General features: G+C 47.3%; 1 protein-coding gene across 4 annotated transcripts; it reads right to left on the bottom strand.

Annotated features, from left to right (window-relative positions):
• Nucleotides 1–767: 767 nt before the first annotated feature.
• LOC136143875 (protein CutA homolog) lies at nucleotides 768–18,584 on the bottom strand. 4 transcript variants are annotated; one of them, XM_065901568.1, is made up of 6 exons: nucleotides 17,982–18,579; nucleotides 14,015–14,163; nucleotides 9,052–9,111; nucleotides 7,103–7,148; nucleotides 6,806–6,855; nucleotides 768–3,515 (listed from the first exon to the last, which is right to left on the bottom strand). In XM_065901568.1, exons 1-6 carry the CDS (start codon nucleotides 18,240–18,242, stop codon nucleotides 3,416–3,418), a joined length of 666 nt encoding a protein of 221 aa, XP_065757640.1. In that variant the 5' UTR covers nucleotides 18,243–18,579; the 3' UTR covers nucleotides 768–3,415. The 4 variants fall into 4 exon arrangements, with proteins under 4 accessions (XP_065757640.1, XP_065757642.1, XP_065757639.1 ...); XM_065901567.1 differs by lacking the exon at nucleotides 768–3,515 and adding an exon at nucleotides 3,522–6,244 and having other exon boundaries at nucleotides 17,982–18,584; XM_065901570.1 differs by lacking the exon at nucleotides 9,052–9,111 and having other exon boundaries at nucleotides 17,982–18,583.
• Between the last annotated feature and the right edge of the window lie 279 nt (nucleotides 18,585–18,863).

Here is an 18,863-nt window from a genome sequence, read left to right as displayed (position 1 = left end):
ACCACCTTAAATAAACCTCTGTAAGTGAGGAGTAGTCTGCAGAGAGAAAAAGAGGGGAAGGGATAGGAAAAAGCTACAGGCAGGTGAAGGCCATGGGCCTAATTGAACTCTATTTCCAGAGTTAGTGTGGCCTGTTACACCCGAGTGTTAATGGCTGACCTTAAAAACTGCTGGCCAATTCTCTACTGTTTGACCTACCAGGGAAGCCCTCGTTAACTACAGCTCCCACTTTTTCCCACCACTCCTCCTGCGACCTTACAACTGCTCTTGGAGCAAACCACAGTTGAAGCCGGGGCGGGGCAGCGGCTCATTCTGGTGAGTCAGTGGCATAGAGTGAGAGATGGCCCCGAGACTCGGGCTCTAGCCCAGGCCGCAGTGAAGAGCCCTGGGGACCCCGAGGCCGCTGGTTCTCCCCAGGCTGGAGGCTGCCTGCTTCTGCGTGGTTTAGGTGAGTGTTTACAAACTCACAACACACATTTGTCTGCCTTCAGAATTTTGGAGCAAGAAATTAGAATTCTCACAAATTCCTAAATCATAACTTACTCTTAAAATACGTCAAACATTCTTCATACTTTTCCTGTTATTACAGAAATCTGAAAAAAAAATCTGTTTAACAAATAGGATTATTAAACTTAGTAGTATTTACAAAGAACTGCAGTCTCCAGGGAATATTTAAGCCCTGGAAAACACCAGAGAATGTTATTGGATAGTATTCAAATAATGTTAACATTCAAATAGCCTAACAAGGTTAAGAGTACAGACGAGTGTCAGAATTGCCAAATTAAGAATTTATTTTACTTCCAAAACTTATTTCCTAGAATACCACTCACAGGATTTGTATAAAGCATACTACATGTATACATTTATCTTATTTGCAGGAATAACTCAGGGTCTGCAGCGGACAGGGCTAGACAAACCCAGGCAAAAGTAGGTGGAAACCACTTCTCTTCTGCACTCCTGTCCTGGTTGGGTAACTGTACGCTCAACTCCGTATAAGCAACCGTTTCTTGCTCTAGTTTTTTTTTTTTTTTGACGGAGATAGCTTCCTTCAAACCAGTAGCACCTTTATGCTTTTAAGCTTCAGTATTCGTGGATACTTTTTTAACACTTCTTCTCATTTCCTCAACGGAATCTCCCAGGGTTCTGGAGTCAAAAACCATGTTTCCTGAGAAGTACCGGGAAGGCACTCCCAGGTGGAGAACCCTCATGTCCAGCCCCAGCTCCCACAGCATCATCGAGGAGGACGGTGTGGTAGAGTTGGGCAAACTCCTAACAATCATTAAGTACCTCTCAATCTGTTCCCTCATCTATGGAATGAAGATATTATCACTAACCTCCAGCTCTGTGGGGAGAGGTAAACCGCACAATATACCAAGCTACCACGCTGTTAAGGTGGACATTTTAGGGATGAACAGCTCTTCCTTAGAGATGGCTGTAGCAGGTTCTCTGGCCTACAGAGATCTATCCAGCCTCTTTAAGAGAGACCGTAAGAGCATCAGATTTAGAGCCAGAGACTTGGTTTCAAAGCCTGGTTCTGCCACTTACTTTAAGCATCTCTACTCTCCAATCTCGGGTTTCCACTGGAAAATGCAGGTAACCTGGGTTACAAGGGTAAATGTCGGCCTAGGACGGCACCTGCAGAGAGCTGCGTTCCGTCCTGCATTTCCTGTGGTCAGCTGTGACACCGAGGCAAAGGCAGGCCACCAGGGAGCAGCTTTCAAAGCACACTCAGCACAGAAAGTGAACCAGTGCCAGCCAGGGACGGGAAACCTCCTCTGGAATTAATCCCACTTTAAGGAAGTTCACGGAAAAAAATAATTGGATTTTGCCAACCTGGTAAATGAGAAAGTAACTGTGGAAAGTAGAGAAGCTTTAGTTATTTGAATCCTTGAAACATCAATTTGGGAAATACATGCCGAACCGCGTGCAGGAGGCCAAGCAGCTCTGAGCATGCCCCTCCCCTCGAGCAGCGCACAGTCTAGAGGGCGGAGGCCGACCGTGACGCGCAGAGAGAGCAGGACGGCAGGGCAGGGCAGAGCCCTCCGCCTGGACGCCAGGCCTGCAGAGGGGCAGTCAGACTTCTCGGGCGCCCGTGCAGAGCGTGCTCAGGCGGAGGCGGTGGCTGGAAAAGGTAACAGCCTGGCACACCAGAGCCACCACAGGTGGAAGGTGGCGATGGAAAAGTGAGCAGGGGCAAGGCTCCGAAGAGCCCTGAGGCGGGGTCACCCTGTGGCAGAACCATGAGGCAGCCTAGGTCAGGCCCTCCCCGCACCCCCGCGGCTCCTCCACCAGCCCCACGGAGCAGGGTTAGGAGGGCAGCAGACGGAAGGAGCAGCCTTGGCTGTCCCCTCTGTAACAGGAGCCGCCCCTTTTCTGGACCTCAGGGCAGTTCAATTCCTTTTAGTCATCTATAACACTGGCTTTATAGATTCCACCAGGTCCTTGCTTGGCCTGACTGGCCCAGCATTCTCTTCCAGCCTCAGGGGTCTTGGACCTTACAAAATCTGTAAGACTGGCTTACAAACTTGTAACAACAAAAACTTAGCTCAATACATAAAAATTAGTAATAAAAGCACGGCTGCACTGGTCGCAGCATGAGGCGCCCTCAGGCTCCTCCGGCGAACCCCTGGGGTTCTGTGGAGCCAGTCTGGAAAACACTGACCCTGCAGTTTCCCTGGGTTCTTCCCACTTTAGGACGCTCGTCTCAGTGCTCACGTGGGAAGGTCGGTATGGTGGGCTCAGAACCCCTGTCTCTGCTGAGCAAGGCACCGCAGCTTTCTGACGTCTGTCACCTTCGGGCGAGGAGAGTCAAGACCAGCTCTCAGTCCTTGAGGCTGTGTCTGAGCCCTCCCCTCCCCAGCCCTCCCTGCACCCAGGGAACCCGTTCCCAGGCCCACTTCCTCAGGACTCAGGAATAACAAACACTACCTTCAGCTAGAGGAAATAATCCTGCTTGTCCCTGACATTCCACCATTAGCGATTCATCCTTTTGGATAGAGTGCTTCCAACTCCCCTAGAAGGTGACCTTCACCCCCACACACTTCTGGGTGACAGGTCATCAGGTCATTCCTCATCAGAAGCAGGACAGTAATAACATACTTGGCACTCAATTTAGGCTCAGTGAACCTACAGAAGACCAGCCTCACCCTCACTGCGACCTTGCCACTCCTGGCCACCTTTATGCATGAGGCACTCAGAGACAAGTTCCACTGGGTCCTTGCTTAGCCTGACTGGCCCAGCATCCTCTTCCAGCCTCAGGGGTCTTGGACCTTCACCCTCCACAAGTTACTTAGGTCCTCTGTGCTGATAAAAGCATGGAATCCAGAGATGCGAGGAGGCAGACAGAAGCCGCCCTTCGGCCAGAGAACAGGTAATGATGGCTAGGGCACCCAGCAGGAGGCACAGAAGGCCCCACTCACTCCTCCAAGGCCTCCTCCAGCCACCGTAAATAGTGCGCATCTCCTTGGTCCATGGGAAGACTGAAGAGCTCTGGGATTTCAAAAGGATGCACCGACCTTTGGGAAGAAAGCAGAGTCCCGTGAGTGGCATGTAAGCCCATGCCATAAAACCCAACTGGCCAGCCTCCCTTGAGGCCCTCCGCAGTCGGCCTGCAGCCCACCTGTCTGGCCCCACGGCCCACCACTCCTAAGCCTATGGCCCATCTGTCACCAAGTATAAATTAGGCCAGATGGCATTAGAGTCTCACAGACATGGGTTCAAATTCTAAGTCTGCCACTTACTAGCCATGTAAGCATGGACATATCTCTTCATTTCGCTGAAGCCCCCACAAAAGGGGGGTGAAAATAGTACTGGATTGCTGAGGATTAAATGAGGCGAGGTATATAAGGCACTTAGCTGCTAGTGACTGGCACTGTATACGTTCGGTAAATGTCAGCTGCTGTCTTTATTACTGTCCACTTATCACTGTGCCTTCCCCAAACAACCCCCTTCCCCTGTACCTCTGTATTGTCTTCACCCAGAAGTCCTCCCTACTCCTGCCGATAAATCGAAAGCCTCTATACTCCTCAAGGCTCATTTCAACCAATGGCCTTTCCCCAGGGACCTTCCTTGACCATCCAGACGCACAGCCGTCTCTCCCTTCTCCCCGTCTCTCTCACCCAGCCCTGAGCACACGAGCTCTCTCCACTTTGCAAGCTGAAAAAGCAGAAGACACTGGGCCTCAGGCCCACCTGTCTGCCAGGGCAACAATCCTCTGCTCTCCTGACTTCAGGCACAGAGAACTTCTCATGAGAGAGGCTGCTTACTAAATCACACGTGCACGCACAGTTGCTTGATAGGAGTAGGCTGCGTAATTTTATCTGGTGCCTGAGAAGAACGAATTTTCCTAATTTATTTCATGTACACCTAGACCAGTGGTTCTCCAAGTGGTTCTAGGTTCTTCCCTAGACCTCTGGGGAACTTTCAAGCCTCTTTCAGGAGGTCCAAGAGGCCAAAACTATTTTCACAACAATACTCATTTGTTATTTATCTTTTTACTATGTTGACGTTTGCACTCATGGTGCACAAGCAATGACGGGTAAAACTGGTCACGCCTTAGCATCATCAGGACGGCAGCACCACGCTGGGCTGGCCGCCCCTGTATTCTTCACCACCGCATGCGCACATGCATTGTTTTTAAACTCAAATTCACCTAAGAACATCTCTGATAATGTGGCAAAAATTACTATTTTTATTAAAGTCCGACCCTTGAGTGTCTTTTTAATATTCTGTGTGACAAAATGGGAAGTATACATAAAGTACTTCTGCTATCATACCTAAGCTCAGTCTTGTCTTAAATTTGTCTGACTGAGTCACAAGCTAAACTAGACCTTTTTTCCACAGTATACCATTTTTACTTTCAAGCTTGAGTAGCCATCATTTGTCTGTCAATTTCACAAATTAAGGTGACTCAGATTTGAGTATTAGGTACACATTGTCTCAAATATGAACAAATATTTGGCCCATCACTCAAATGACAATTTACATCATTTATTGCCAATCAAAAAATTCATTACAAAAAAATTTGTTTTGGGGTAGAGGAGGGAAGGACTGGGAGTCTGGAATTAGCAGAGGTAAGCTATTATACACAGGACGGGTAAATAGCAAGGTCCTACTCTCTAGCACAAGGAGCTCCATTCAGTGTCTGGTGATAAACCATCATGGAAAAGAACATGAAAAAGAATATATGTATGCATAACTGAGTTATTCTGCCGTATAGCAGAAACCACACATTGTGTAACATTGTACAGTCATAAAACACTGTAAATCAGAAAAAAATTCATGTTTTAAGCAAAGGCAGAAGTTTGGAAAAATTGACTACATCACCATGAACTTGAAAGTGTCTCAGTACTTAACAGATGCTTTTGAGGAGATCCAGCTCTCTTATTAAGCCAGATTTTGCAAAAGTGTAGAAAGATGCCATTCTTCTCACTTTTTTGATTTTTGGAAAATATGGTTACTTCCCATGAGAAGGCATCAGCAGCATACTGCGTTACTGCGCACCCTTCAGGGCAGATACTGCGCTTTATACAGACTGGCGGCTTGTGGCGACCCCGCACTGAACGCGTCTGCTGACACCACCTTCACTCTCTGTGTTCCTGTGTTGTGTTTCGCTAATTGTCGCAGAATTCCAAACGTTTCCATGATTATTATATTTCTTATGGTCATCTGACATTGGTGATCTTTGATATTACTATTTTTTGTTTTTTATTTTTAAATTAACGTATGTACTTTGTTTTTTGTTTTTTTTAGACAAAACGCTACTGTTAGCACACTTATACTGCAAGGTAGGGTAAACATGTAACTTTCATATGTACTGGGAAATCAAGAAGTGACATCACTCGCTTCACTGTGGTGGTCTGGAACCAAACCTGCAATATCTCCAAGGTATGCCTGTATTTACTTCCATTCATATGTTATTATTCTATTACTGTTATTTTCAATGAACTAAAAATATATATCTTAAAAATTTCTCAGCTTTAATTTCTAATACAGTAACCTTTGATAGAACCCACATAAGTGAACCTCTTTTGGGTCCTAAATAATTTTTAAAAGTGTAAAGGGATCCTGAGACCAAAATTTTGAGAACCACTGGTTTGAAACTAATAACTCGTTTTACAGGAACTTCCTGGTGGTCCAGTGGCTGAGACTCTGTGCTTCTAATGCAGGGGCCTGGTTTCCATCCTGGTCAGGGAAACAGACCTCACAGGCCTCAACGGAAGATTCCGCACGCTGCAATGAAGACCTGGTGAAGTGAGTGAAAGCTGCTCAGTCCTATCTGACTCTTTGCGACCCCATGGACTATACAGTCCATGGAATTCTCCAGGCCAGAACACTGGAGTGGGTAGCCTTTCCCTTCTGCAGGGGATCTTCCAAACCCAGGGACTGAACCTAAGTCTCCTACATTGAGGGCGGATTCTTTACCAGCTGAGCCACCTGGGAAGCCCAAGAATACTGGAGTGGGTAGCCTATCCCTTCTCTAGCGGATCTTCCCGACCCAGGAGTTGAACTGGGGTCTCCTGCATTACAGGCAGATTCTTTACTAACTGAGGTATCAGGGAAGCCCTAATATCAGGAAGACCATATCAGGGAACACTTGGTGCAGACAAATAAATAAACATTTAAAAAAATGAACTAATTAAAAAAAAAACACCACTAACTCATTTTATAGATAGACAGTCTATGGGACAGGGTCATAGCCAAGGTCACATGGGAGGCTGGTGACTTGGCTCAAGGTCACCTACTTTTCAAGCTCACTCACTTAGTTACCAACAGGTCCCTGGCTGGGAGGAAATGATGCTATTACCTGATGTAGCTGGAAAGCACATGGATCTTGGAAGTCTTTGTCTTTATTAACTGTGAAAGAAAAAAAAAAAATCACTGGTTTAGGATCTCAGCTCCAGCTACACAGCCCTCCATTCCTCTGGCTTTTTAGGAAACAGCACTCCTCCAGGTCTCCAGGCCCAGTCACTAACTTACAAAAGGACACGGGGCATCCTGTGTGGGGCAAGAACCTCAGTCAGCTGATCTTTGCTAATATTTAATTCGAACTTTGCTCTCACTCTTTTCCCGATTAAGGCCCCATCCCCCCAGCCTCACTCACCAACAGGACCTCAGTGGCTTCTTCTATTTCTCCATTCCAATAGTACCTGGAGAAAAGAACAACAAAAAAAGAAATAGCGTGCTTACAAGGTGTGCTGCGCTTAGCCACTCAGTCGTGACTCTGCGACCCCATGGACTGTAGCCCACCAGGCTCCTCTGTCCATGGCATTCTCCAGGCAAGAACACTGCAGTGGGTTGCCATGCCCTCCTCCAGGGGATCTTCCCACTCCAGGAATTGAACCAGGGTCTCCTGTATTGCAGGCAGATTCTTTACCAGCTGAGTTACCGGGGAAGTCCACTTACAAGATGAGCTCAGTGAAATAAACCTGGCCCAATCTGCTGACTTACTAAGGTGGAAACTTTAAAATCTTTCCAAGCTCATATGAAAAAGCCTGGAGTTGGCCAAGGCCCTGTAGCTCATCTAGTGTAAACATTCTAATGCATGCTTCCAGCACCTGAGTTAACTTTCCTGGAAGTAAGAGACTCACTGTCTCTTGAAGAAGTCCATCTACCTTAACGGTTTTCACATGAAATGGTTTTTCTTATGATGTGCCAACATTTGCCACCCAATTGTTTCCCCCAACTTCTGTGATAGCCCTGCAGAAACTCCTATGTTTCCCCTCTCCAGTTCATTCAGTGCGCACCCCGTACTCCTGGCTTCCACGCACCCCCCATCCTCTGGGCTGGTGCTTCTTTTATCACTGACTCTCAAAGCTGAGTGCCCACCAAGCGATAAATGGAAAAGCACAGGACTTATTCAGGGGAGAAGCGAGCCTTGTAAAATACGGTAGCAGGTCTGAAAATTCAAAACAGAGTCAGTGACATGTTCAGAAAAAGAGTAAGAGAACAGCGTTGTGGGAGGGAGAGAAATTCGGCCTGAGAATATCTGTGCTGACAAGTCTAAGGTGGCTCCGGCCCCTGGCCTCACCCCGCACAGCTGCGGTGAAAGGGTGAACTACAAGGAAGGACGAACATGAGGAGAACGGCAGGCTGAAATTCCACTCTAGCTTCCAGGCACTAGCTCCCAGACTGGCTTTATGTGAATCACTTAATGTGACCTCTTAAAAATTCAGAGACTCAAGCCCTATCCTCAGGGAGACTAAACAGATCCAGGATGGAGCGCAGGCAGCTGAAGTGCGGCCAGACGTGGCAGCCAGAGCGACAGGTGATGGGGGCAGCACTTCCCTGCTCTCACCTTGAGAACGGGCATCGCTCCCTCCCTCACCAAGGCAGGGAGGAGGTGAGGAACAGGCTGACCAGAGAGTTAACCCTGCCCGGGTAGCAGCGGGATGCCGAGAGACTGTTTTTTTATCATTTTATTTATTTTTAACTGAAGGATAATTGCTTCACAGTATTGTGTTGGTTTCTGCCATACATCCGCGTAAATAAGCCATGGGTGCTTTATGTCCCCTCCCTCCCTCTTGAACCTCTCTCCTGCCTCCCACCCATGTTGAAATATTTTGATGAGGGAAATGGTATAGGCCTGGCTTAAGTAAAAGAGCTGATAAAATGAAAGGCAGACAATACACAGAAACAGCCTGTCACATATGCCAAACTCAAAGTTTTTCAGAGAATCCAAAAGCAATAGGAATTATAATCTCTGATATCCTTAGCTGGCTTACTCAGACTGGCTTACCCAGTCTGACTTCTTTGCTAACAGCAAGCTAACTGATTGACTGATTTAAACAAAGAATGAGGAAACAAGATTCACTGTTCCTAAACTGTAGATTTTTTTTCTGCCTTCTCTAAACATAGCCTGTTTTTGCTTTTGCTGAATGGCATAAACCCACTGGTTGATTTCCTCTGAAAACAGATCAACAGTGAAGTACTGGTTAAGTAAATGCCTTTGAGTTGTTCTTTCAGTTTCCCATTAGCTCAGTGCCCGAATTTCCACCAGGCAGGACCTGACGGAGCACGCTCACACCCTCCACTGGCCATAGCAGAACTCACAGTGAGGAGGCCCTCGGCAGGATGTTCACAGAGGCAGCCAGCTTCTTATCCAGGATGGCCCTAAAGCAGAGAGGGCACGCCGGTTACCGGGGCAAGTGTCCAGCATCTGAAGGGACGGAACAGCATACAGGAGTTCCTGGGAATTTCCCAGGAAACCTTAGTCTAAACAGATAACCATTAAGAGTGCCCCTCCCGAGCCAAACCAATATGTCCCATAACTCCTACACACAAACCCTCTGCAGACAGAACTGTTTACAAGTCCTTCCCTGAGTGGGAAAAGTAGGGAAGCAGCTATGCGAAGGCTGCTTCAGGGACAGGCCCAGTCAGCCTGGGGAATGGGAATCTGTCGGCACCGGAAGGAGAGCAAAGACCGGGATTCCAGTCCAGCCCTGCAGCAGGACGGCTGTGTGACCTCATGCGAGCTCCTCCTTTCGTTCCAGAAATCAGCATTTGAGCAGCTATCCAAGACAGGCACGACCGCCTCCCTCAACTCAACTCTCTTGCTGTACCAGAGGGCTCCTTCAGTCGATGGGTTCCACCCCTTTTCACCACCAAATACTCCTTTTGTGATGTCAGCTTCTTTTCCTCTTCTCTCTTGGGTAGGTACTAGGCTTTCACATGGTATCTACAGGTTGGAAGTGTCTGATGACCACATGGAGCTGATACAACTCGAAGGAAAAGCAAGAAAAGAGAAAAAAGGCATCCTGTCCTGTGACTGGCAACAGGGGCTCTTTACACTTCTAACTTTTGTGACGCTTCCTACCACAGTCCTAAGTGCACCATCACCGCCTTTGCAGACCTCTAAGCACCGGGTTTTTTTTCTGACAGACCACAGACTGGAATTCTCGCTCTGACAGTCTGATCCTATGCGAGGCCTGGTGAACACAGTGAAATGTGCCTGAACCAGTACAAAGTGTCACAGGAACAGAAGCACCACCACGTCGTTGATGCAGGGACGTGTCCCCAAGGATCAAACCTTAAGCCCTGGGAATCAGGCAGGCCCGGACAAACCTGTCTCAGGTCTGCCATCAGCCACGGAGGCCTGTCTCAGTTCTCTAAAGAGTGTGGCCCCTGCCAAATACAACGCGTCTGAGCCCTGCTTACTGATCCCACCTTTCCTTGACCGCTGCCAAGAGAACTGACCTACTTTCTCTTCTCCCAGGTTCCCGGCTGAACAATGTTCTATTTAAGGTTCCACATTAATGTGGTATTATCACCACCCTCATGCCCTTGGAAGGTTCCAGGTGGTAAATAAATCCCTGACTCTAAGGAGAGGCACACGGCCCAAACCTGTTTAAGCAACTTCTACAAGTCTTGCTCACTCAATCAAGTCATCTGCTGAGAAATTACATTTCACTGGTTCTAAATGTGACATGCAAACAGGGAGTGAGTTAAGCCTTTAGGAAAAAATGCTCCCTTGCTTCAGGGCCTCCAACCGCTTTGGCAGTGTGAGCTCCTCAGCGACTAATCACTGCAGCTTGTACTTGGGAAAAAGACTGTAAAGTTCTGGAGGACTGTGTTATTCAAAATGCTCCTGTGGCGAAAAAGAGAGAAAACAAATGTACCAGCTGATGGGTAAAACACACACCGAAGTCCAGCGGTGAGTCACGGGGCGGGGGGAGCTCAAGCCCCCGCGCTCGTCTGAGTGAAGCGGAAGGAAGGCAGACCTCCGAGGGTCTCCAGAGACTGTGGGGTCGCAGGCTAGAGGCTCACGGACCAGACACATGGTCTGGCTCTCACAGCATTTAAAAAGTCTTGACTTTGTTACCAGTATTTACAATCAGGGTACTTTACATTCAGAAATGCACATTACCTAGCTTTTCACCAAAAATGAATCTTAGAACATTTTGGACCTGTAGTCCTACAAGGTCACATTCAGCTAGAGCTGAGCAGGGGCTACGACCTCTAGGCATGACAGGGGCTTCTCGGATCAATCGGTTCCCACTCTCCTGCCTCCCAACACCTGGGACGCATAAGGGTTGCTAACCACTGCCATTCTTCATCGTGACACCCCAGCCCACTTCGCTCAGGCTGAAGTGGCCTGCCTTTTGCTATTTGTGCCTGTGACCCGGGTCTAATCCCCTTTCCTTATGTCAGAGGCCAAGGCCCAGAGAGAGAAGACTTGTCTAAGGTCATATGTGGTGTTTTCAGCAAAGAGGACACTAGAATCCAGGTCTACTAGTTCCACATTCAGGTTTTCACCCTAGCCCCAACAAGAGATTTTTTCCAGTTTAGAGGATGTCTGTCAATAAAGAGCTCTAGGAACATTACCAGGAGCCAGAATGGAGCTGAACCAGAGCTGAGAGGCAGCTCTAAGGCAGAGAAGAGCGGGTCCCAGACTAGAGCCAAGAGGCCTGGTCCCAGCACCAGCCCCGGAGGCGGCGCTGCCGTACCTGCCAGCCAACATCTGTGGGGCCCTCCCTACCACGTACCTACGTACTCTCTCCTGTAAACCTTGGAAACGAAATCTATTTGCCTCTCTCCTATCCCAAATGAATCATTAGTGAACGGAACAGCTGAAGGGAGACTCCACTTGAGACTGCCAGTTCAGCTGGTGGGCTCCTCACACACTGCAACCTCCCTTTCACACGGCATGTCAGAGACAACAGGAAACGCCGCTTACCTAGCCCCGCCGGAGCAGAGGAAGAGCGCGGTACGCACTGGCGACCAGAAGGAAGCCCTGAGACATGCATGGGAGCGTGTCAGGGGACTTCCTTGTTTAAGAGCCTTTGAATCTTTTAAAAACTGGTAGTGATCTGGTTTACTTGGCCTCCAGCAACTTGGAGAATTTTGAAGATTATAAAATTATATTGTTTCATTAACATAGTCAAAGTCTGAATCATACAGCTTGACCCTTCTGAAAATATTTCTTGAAGCGATAAATCCTTCCTAGGACCTGATTTGGACTGCAGAGCGTCCACCTGCCTGCCCCGCACGCAGTGCAAACAGTGCTGCCTGAGGGCAGCCCCTGCAGCTGCTTCTGCACGTCCCGTCAGCATCACTGGGACGATGAGAGAGGAGAGCACCTGAAGAAAGCCAAACGCCGTGAGAAACTAAAATTCAGCAGTGAAGAAGAATTTACTTGAGAAAGACGAATCACTAGGACGATCAAAACCAAGATTTTAAAATAAGTACAATTATGTATATTTGAAAATTGCTAAAAGTAGATCTTACGAGTTCTTACCACACACAAAAAAGTAACTGAGATGATGGATGTTTTAACTAACCTTACTGTTATAATCATTTTGCAATATATACATATATAAAATCATCATGTTGTATATCTTAAACTTACACAATGTTATATGACAATTATATCTCAATAAAGTGCAAAAAATTAAACATAAAAAGTATAATTACTATCTGCAGAAAGATAAGATTATTGCATCAATAAAACAAGATCAGACAATTACAAAACAAGAGCACTTGGTTACTAAAAACAATTCAAAACCTTGAAAAGGAAACTATAGAATTCAGTCTAAATAAAACTATAAAGTCAGTCACAGAAAACGAATTCAACATCCAGGAAAAGGACGCAGAAAGAAGAGAGAGTATATTTAAAAAGTTAACAACTAAACATTAAGATACGCTCCTAAAAACTAGCAGAGAGAAAATGTGTTACCTACAAAGGAATGAGATCCATGGCTACTTTTCAACAGCAACCCTGGATGCAAGACGGCAGAGACATCTCCAAGCTGAAACCAATCCATTCCCCTCAACTGGCCTTTCCACTATTCAGAATCCAGGCCTTAGAGCTCTTTTCCTCCCAGTACCCAACACCTCACAGGTGTCACCTGAAGTTGCTCCTGACAGGACCCAGAGTGGCTGATCCAGGGGTCCAGTGAGTTCAGCACAGGCCCTGGGTATACCAGAAGCACAGAACGGATTTCAATTCCTAGCTGCTAAAAGCTGAGGTCATATTTCTGGAGTAATCACATGCTCATTCAGACAAAAGCTGTTCTCCAAAAGCAATGTTAATAAGGAAAAAAATAGACATTCTGTTTAGGGGCAGGAAAGACGTAATCAAATCCAAAGTTAACCTGTGACCATCAATTTGGCAGCTGTGTGCCCCCAAAGACCAGATTCAACACCTAAAACACTATAACCAACACCAAACTTCAAGAATGCGGAATTGCAGAGCAAGAAGAGGAGCTGGAAGTCAAGTGTATTAGCCCTCAGCCCCACTAACCCTCTTCAGAGCCGCCGTTATAAAGAAGGGGCAACTTCCCTAGCAGCTCAGTGGTCAGGACCCAACTCTTTCACCGCTGTGGCGCTGGACTCAACCACCATTCTGGCAACCAAGACACCACAAGCTGCTCGGTGCAGCCAAAAAAACAAAAAAGGAGTGAGGGGGAGGGGTGGGAATCAGATACAACATTAATTGTGCATCTGTTACATCTGAGTCCCTGGAGTAAGGACTGAACAGATATCGTATCATTTAATCCTCTCAACAACAATAATTCAAAAAACTAAGATTGAGAGAAGGGGAGCAACTTGCCCGAGGTCACAGTCAGCAAGAGACCGAGCCAGGATTTCAGCTCTGTTCTTGACTCTCTCCACCACTGCTTTCAGTAACTCGCCAGACGCCTGGAACGGTCTCCTCCTCCTCCGCCTGTCATGGTCCACATCTCTGGGACTGAGCAAAGACTATCTCCAGAAGTAGAGAGCTGGGTCAGGAATTAGAACTGTTAAATGCTCAACCTGCAGGCTTCCATCTGAGCAAGGCGCCTAGCTCTCTGGGTCTCAGGCCTCTTATCTGCCCCCTGGCACCACTCAACATCTTCAGGCCCAGAAACAGGATCCATCTGAGTGTCATCACGCGTGCCTCTCGAGTCGCCGCCATGAGGCAGCTGTGCAGTCCCTCATGGACAGACGGGGTCGTCAAAAGCAAGAGTGAGTCCCGAAGCCCCTCTGGAGGAGACTCCCGAGCCCTTGGGGCAGCACCTCAGCCCCTTCCCCGTACCTGGCAATATCTCTGGCAATCTGCTCGTTGGGACAGTTGACAAAAACAATGGAGTACGTGCCGGACACATAGCTGCCAGTGACAACGGAAAGGAGCTGCAGGCTGAGGGTCCTGAGCACGGGGTATGTCAGGAGAGAGGCTGTCAGGATCTACACAGGGGGAAAGGAAAGCACAGATCAGCAGAGGCGTGACCAGCTCTCCACCTGCAAAAGCTCAAGCAGACTGGAACCAACGCTGGGCAACATGCTTTTATCCCCATTTCCACCCACAAAGTAATTCCTAGGATCAGTATTGAGCTTCAGTGCTTAACGTTGTCATGCCTAGATTATTTTCCTCTGCATTTTGCAAATGGTTAAAAAAAAAAAAAAAAAAGGCTTAAAAATCAAGACACTTGCTCAAAATCACACAGCTTTGGGAATGCCCTGGTGATCCAGTGGTCAGGATTCAGCGCATTCACTTCCAGGGCCTAGGTTCAATCCCTGGTTGGGGAACTAAGACCCCCGTGAGACCAAAAAGCTAGGTGGCATGGCCACAAAAAAAAAAAAAAAAAAAAAAAGATCACACAGCTTTTAATTGGTGAAGCCAAGAACAGAAGTGGAGCCTGGATAACTTGAGATCCATTTTCCCACTGCAAAAACCTGCTACCACAGGTACAGGCCAGGCGCCGTGGGGGGGCCAGTGGAAAAGGAGGTCTGATGCTAAAGCAATGGGACCTACGCTACTATGGCAGACCACCGGCGGTGGGGGAGGTCCAACAGGGAGGCTCCACCTGTTGGGGGCGGGAAAGGCTTTGAAGAGAAGGTACCATCCCAGTTGGAACTGAAATAATAGGACTGAAAAAGAAGGTAAGGTTAACATGTGCAAACTCAAGAGGTATCTGGGGACAGATGAATTATCTAGACTGCATGGATCTTAGTCAATGGGCATGAAATTGGGAGGAAAATGAGTCTGGCTAGAACTATAAAGGGTCAGGCTAAGGAATGTGGGGTTTGTACTCAGGTGATAGGGTGCTTTTGGAGGTTTCTTAAGTAGAAGAGTAATAACATCATCAGGCTGAGCAGAGTAATGGGAAGGAAGATGGGGAGTGATCAGAGATAGGCTAGTCAAAGGCCATTACAATGTTGCAGGAAGAAGACATTAAGATCCTGAGGTAAGAAAATGACACTGATAACAGGAAAGGAAAAGACAGTCAAGATACAATTTTTTCTTGCTATTTTAATGATAAAACATCTAAAATAAGAAGAAATAAAAAGAACTGAAGGACATCTTCCAGGGTTCTTTGCTTGGGGGAAACAGAAGAGTCATTAATAGAGATGGAGGCAACTTGCAAGGAGCCCCACTGTGACTCAGGCAAGACGGAACAAGAACACGTTTCTCCTGCCTGCCAGTCCGGGGCTCATGTCTCGTCAAACAAACCTCTGTCCTCCCACTCCTACGTTACCGCCTGGCCCTGCCTGGCTCCTACATCTTGGCAGGGCCTGAGTAGTGTTTTTATGTCTTTAGCTTTAGTCTGGGGTGGGCCGCTCATTCCTTCCCATGACCTTCCCCAAAACCTCCAGTCCAACATACTAGCCCTCTGAACTAAACCAGTGACCGCACAACAACAACCTGGGTTTTCTAGGAAGTTGTTAGTGACAACTCAATTAGATTATACAGGATATAACAAAGGCACTAAACAGCAGGATCTAAAACCTAGTGTTAGTACAGCTCTCTGCAGTCTTCAACAAGTCACTTCCTCTCTTCTATACATGTTACCTAGAAATTGGAGCTTGCAATGTTTGTGCTGCCTACCTCAAAGTTGCCATGGGTTCAAACAAGAGAGGAAAAACAGTTTTTGACCACTAATCCAATAAGGAAAGGAACCACACTTTGCTCATCACTGTGTCCCCAGAAGAGTTCATGGCATACAGCAGGTTCTCAAGAAATAACCTGCAGACTGGTGAATTCATACACCAGCAAGATGCTGAGATGGAGACTAAACAGTCTTGTGAAGTAAGTAGGGCTTCTGGGTCACCCACAGAGCTTTTGGCAGAGAATCGGACATACTAGAACACTCTAAGGGGTGTCAGATACACGACTCTAAGGTGTCTTTCAGCAGACTCTAAACAAAAGGAGCAATGGTCTGTCCCCTAACCAAAGAAGTCATTCCTAGGAGAGATCTAGGGCATTTCAGCCAACATTATATTTATTACTGTAAGTTTATAATATTTTCATATTTATATCTTTACTTCTTTTCATCAGTGGAACACAGAGCTCACAGGATTAAATATAAACTCACCTAAAATGCACTGAAACTCCTGTGCACTCAGAGGTAGTCTGGGCACTTGGGTATTACCTAAGACAGTCCTTCCTTTAACAGATAGGGTAACTGAGGCAGTCCTCTGACTGAACCAAGATTAAATCCAAACTCCTGCCTCCCATTCTGGGCTCTCTGAACTGTAAGGAGCATGAGTAGGGAGTGACACAGTGGGGTCATTTCAGCTTCACTTAATCCAGTGGCTCTCAGCTTGAAGCAATTTTGCCCCTGTCCCAGGGGACATCTGGGCACATATAGGGACAATTTTAATGTCATGACTGGGGAGGAAATGCCATTGGTAGAGGCCAGGGTGGCTGTTAAACATCCTTCTACTGTACCATTGATCACACTGAAATACAGTAGTTTACATACATCATCCTCATTGGATGTGAGCTGATTCATTTCTGTATCCTCAGCACTTTACAAGCCCTGATAAGAGGTATGGACTTGAGAAGTGTCTGTGGACCATATCAACAAAGAATCAGAAGATATGAAAGGTCAGTTTGGAAACAAAGGTGGACTATAGTACATTAGAAAGTGATATTACATGCAAAATACACATATCAACGTATTTCCTAATAGAAACATTATATTTATTACTGTAAGTTTATAACATTTTCATATTTATATCTTTACATCTTTTCTAATTTTATATTGTTTTAAAATATTTTATGTACCCTTTCAATTACTTCATTCTGCCTTTTTCCTTTTTTGGTACTGGAGTATCTGCCTAACCTTTAAGAGGTTATGGTTTTGTTTAGTTTTCTTTAATTTCATGGCCACACCCCAAGGCATTCGGGACCTTAGTTCCCCAACCAGGGATCACACCCAACTCCCTGGCACAGGAATGTGGAGCCCTAACCACTGGACTGTTGGGGAAGTCCTTAAGAGTTTATGATTGACTTTACAATTTGTGTTAAGGCAGAAGGGGCCTCAGAAACCACCTAGTGTTTCTAAATTTATAACATACCTAGTTTTAAGGAATTTGTAAATACTCCTGAAATTAACATTGTGCTTATCTATCTATACACTTTCCTTGGGTGCAAATCCAGAATTTTCACACACACATCCCCCAAGAAAATCTATAGTTCCCAAAATGTTAAGCATCACTGATGTGTGCCAGTTAATTAAGGGCCAGAGAGGGGAAGAACTTGCCAGAAAGGTGAGCAGCAGAGCTGGGCTAGACCCCTGGGCTTCGACAGTCCTTTCCACCGCCCCAAGAGCAGCTGCCCCCAAGAGCAGCCAGCACCAGCACCACTAACAGGTCCTCTGCAGCCACATCAGAAGATACTTCAGAGACGAGACAACCAAGCCCCCAGAACAATGAGATGGTAACCGCACTGGGAAGAGGACAAGAAACTAGCACGGGGCCCTTAGGTGAGAACGCACCAGCAGACACCTTCACCACCCCACCGTCCTGGGCCGTGAAACAGCCCGGTCACCACTCCTCAAAGGCAGGGCAGAAAGGGGTGCTGCTAAGCTTCAGAATCACACCACGATCTCCAGGACACTGGGTGGCACCTCCAGGGATTTCACCATCCACCCCCTACCTGCCTGCCCCCAGCTCAAAATCCCAGGAGTATACAACACAAACGCCCCTCCTTCCCTCAGTCCCCAGGCTGGAGGCTTAGAGGCGAGAGGCTTCACAGCGCTGTACTGTGGGACACTCACCAAGAGGCATATCAGGAGAGAGGGCCGTGCGCAGCCTGGCAGAGGGCACCGGGAGCCCAGCCTGTCCATGGCGTCGCTGGTGACTAAGCCAGCACAGGCCATGGGGACTGCAGCCTGAGGGCGAGCCGCTGGCGGACGGGTGGGCTTGAAGGCCTGAGCCCCCTCTCCTCTACCCACCTGCTGCCCGCCCCACTGCCGGCCAGGTCCCAGCCAGGCTGGCCGGAAGGAGAGGCTGCAGGGGGCGGGGAAAGAGGAACTCATTTTTCACGGGGCAGCTCTCTAAAAACATATAACCCAAATACCCTGTGCAAACCAACCCCTGCAAAAATAAAAACACTAATTTTTCCTCCCCATTCTCACACATACCAAAAACCATAAAATCCCCTGAGGTGTACAGATTAAAGCTTCTTAGATATATAAAACCTTCAGAAACCACAGCCCAGAAACACAAATACACAAAACTCTTCCACTGAGGCCCATCCCACCAAAAAAATAAAAACAAACCCAAGTAAATGAGGCCCACACATGGCTGACTTCGTGTCCCCCCACAGGATCTCCCTTCTAATCCTCCCCGGTTTAAAACACTCCTGCTGCTGACTGCTCTCCCTGTAAACTCACCCCTCTTTCAAGGCCAGCTGGTCTGTGCAGCCTTTACCAAGGTTAATCCCAAGGTCCCATTCCCCCCAAGGCACTCTGTCCACACTTCTGAGGCAGCATTTAACGTCAGCGGCTAAAACAAACTCAAAAGCAGCAAGCTAATGACTGACTGTTGCCCTTTGGGGATGCAGAGTCCACGGCTGTCAGGGTTTCCAATTTTTTAATCCAGCTTCTTAATGTGAAATTTCTTAATTTTTACATGATCACACTGCTGGTAAGACCCTA

This window comes from Muntiacus reevesi, chromosome 10, assembly GCF_963930625.1.
Source record: "Muntiacus reevesi chromosome 10, mMunRee1.1, whole genome shotgun sequence".
Classification (NCBI taxonomy): Eukaryota; Metazoa; Chordata; class Mammalia; order Artiodactyla; family Cervidae; genus Muntiacus; species Muntiacus reevesi.
Note: the sequence above shows the minus strand (reverse complement) of the source record. Positions and strands in the feature narration are given on the sequence as shown.

What these genes read in the sequence shown, in the direction of transcription:
- LOC136143875 (XM_065901567.1), bottom strand. Translation starts at nt 18,242, where the DNA reads ATGAGTTCCTCTTTCCCCGCCCCCTGCAGCCTCTCCTTCCGGCCAGCC. An exon ending in CTCTCCTGATATGCCTCTTG is followed by an intron (nt 14,164 to 17,981) that starts GTGAGTGTCCCA and finishes CCCCCTGTGTAG; the next exon opens with ATCCTGACAGCCTCTCTCCT. An exon ending in GTGCTTTCCAGCTACATCAG is followed by an intron (nt 6,245 to 6,805) that starts GTAATAGCATCA and finishes TCACTTCACCAG; the next exon opens with GTCTTCATTGCAGCGTGCGG.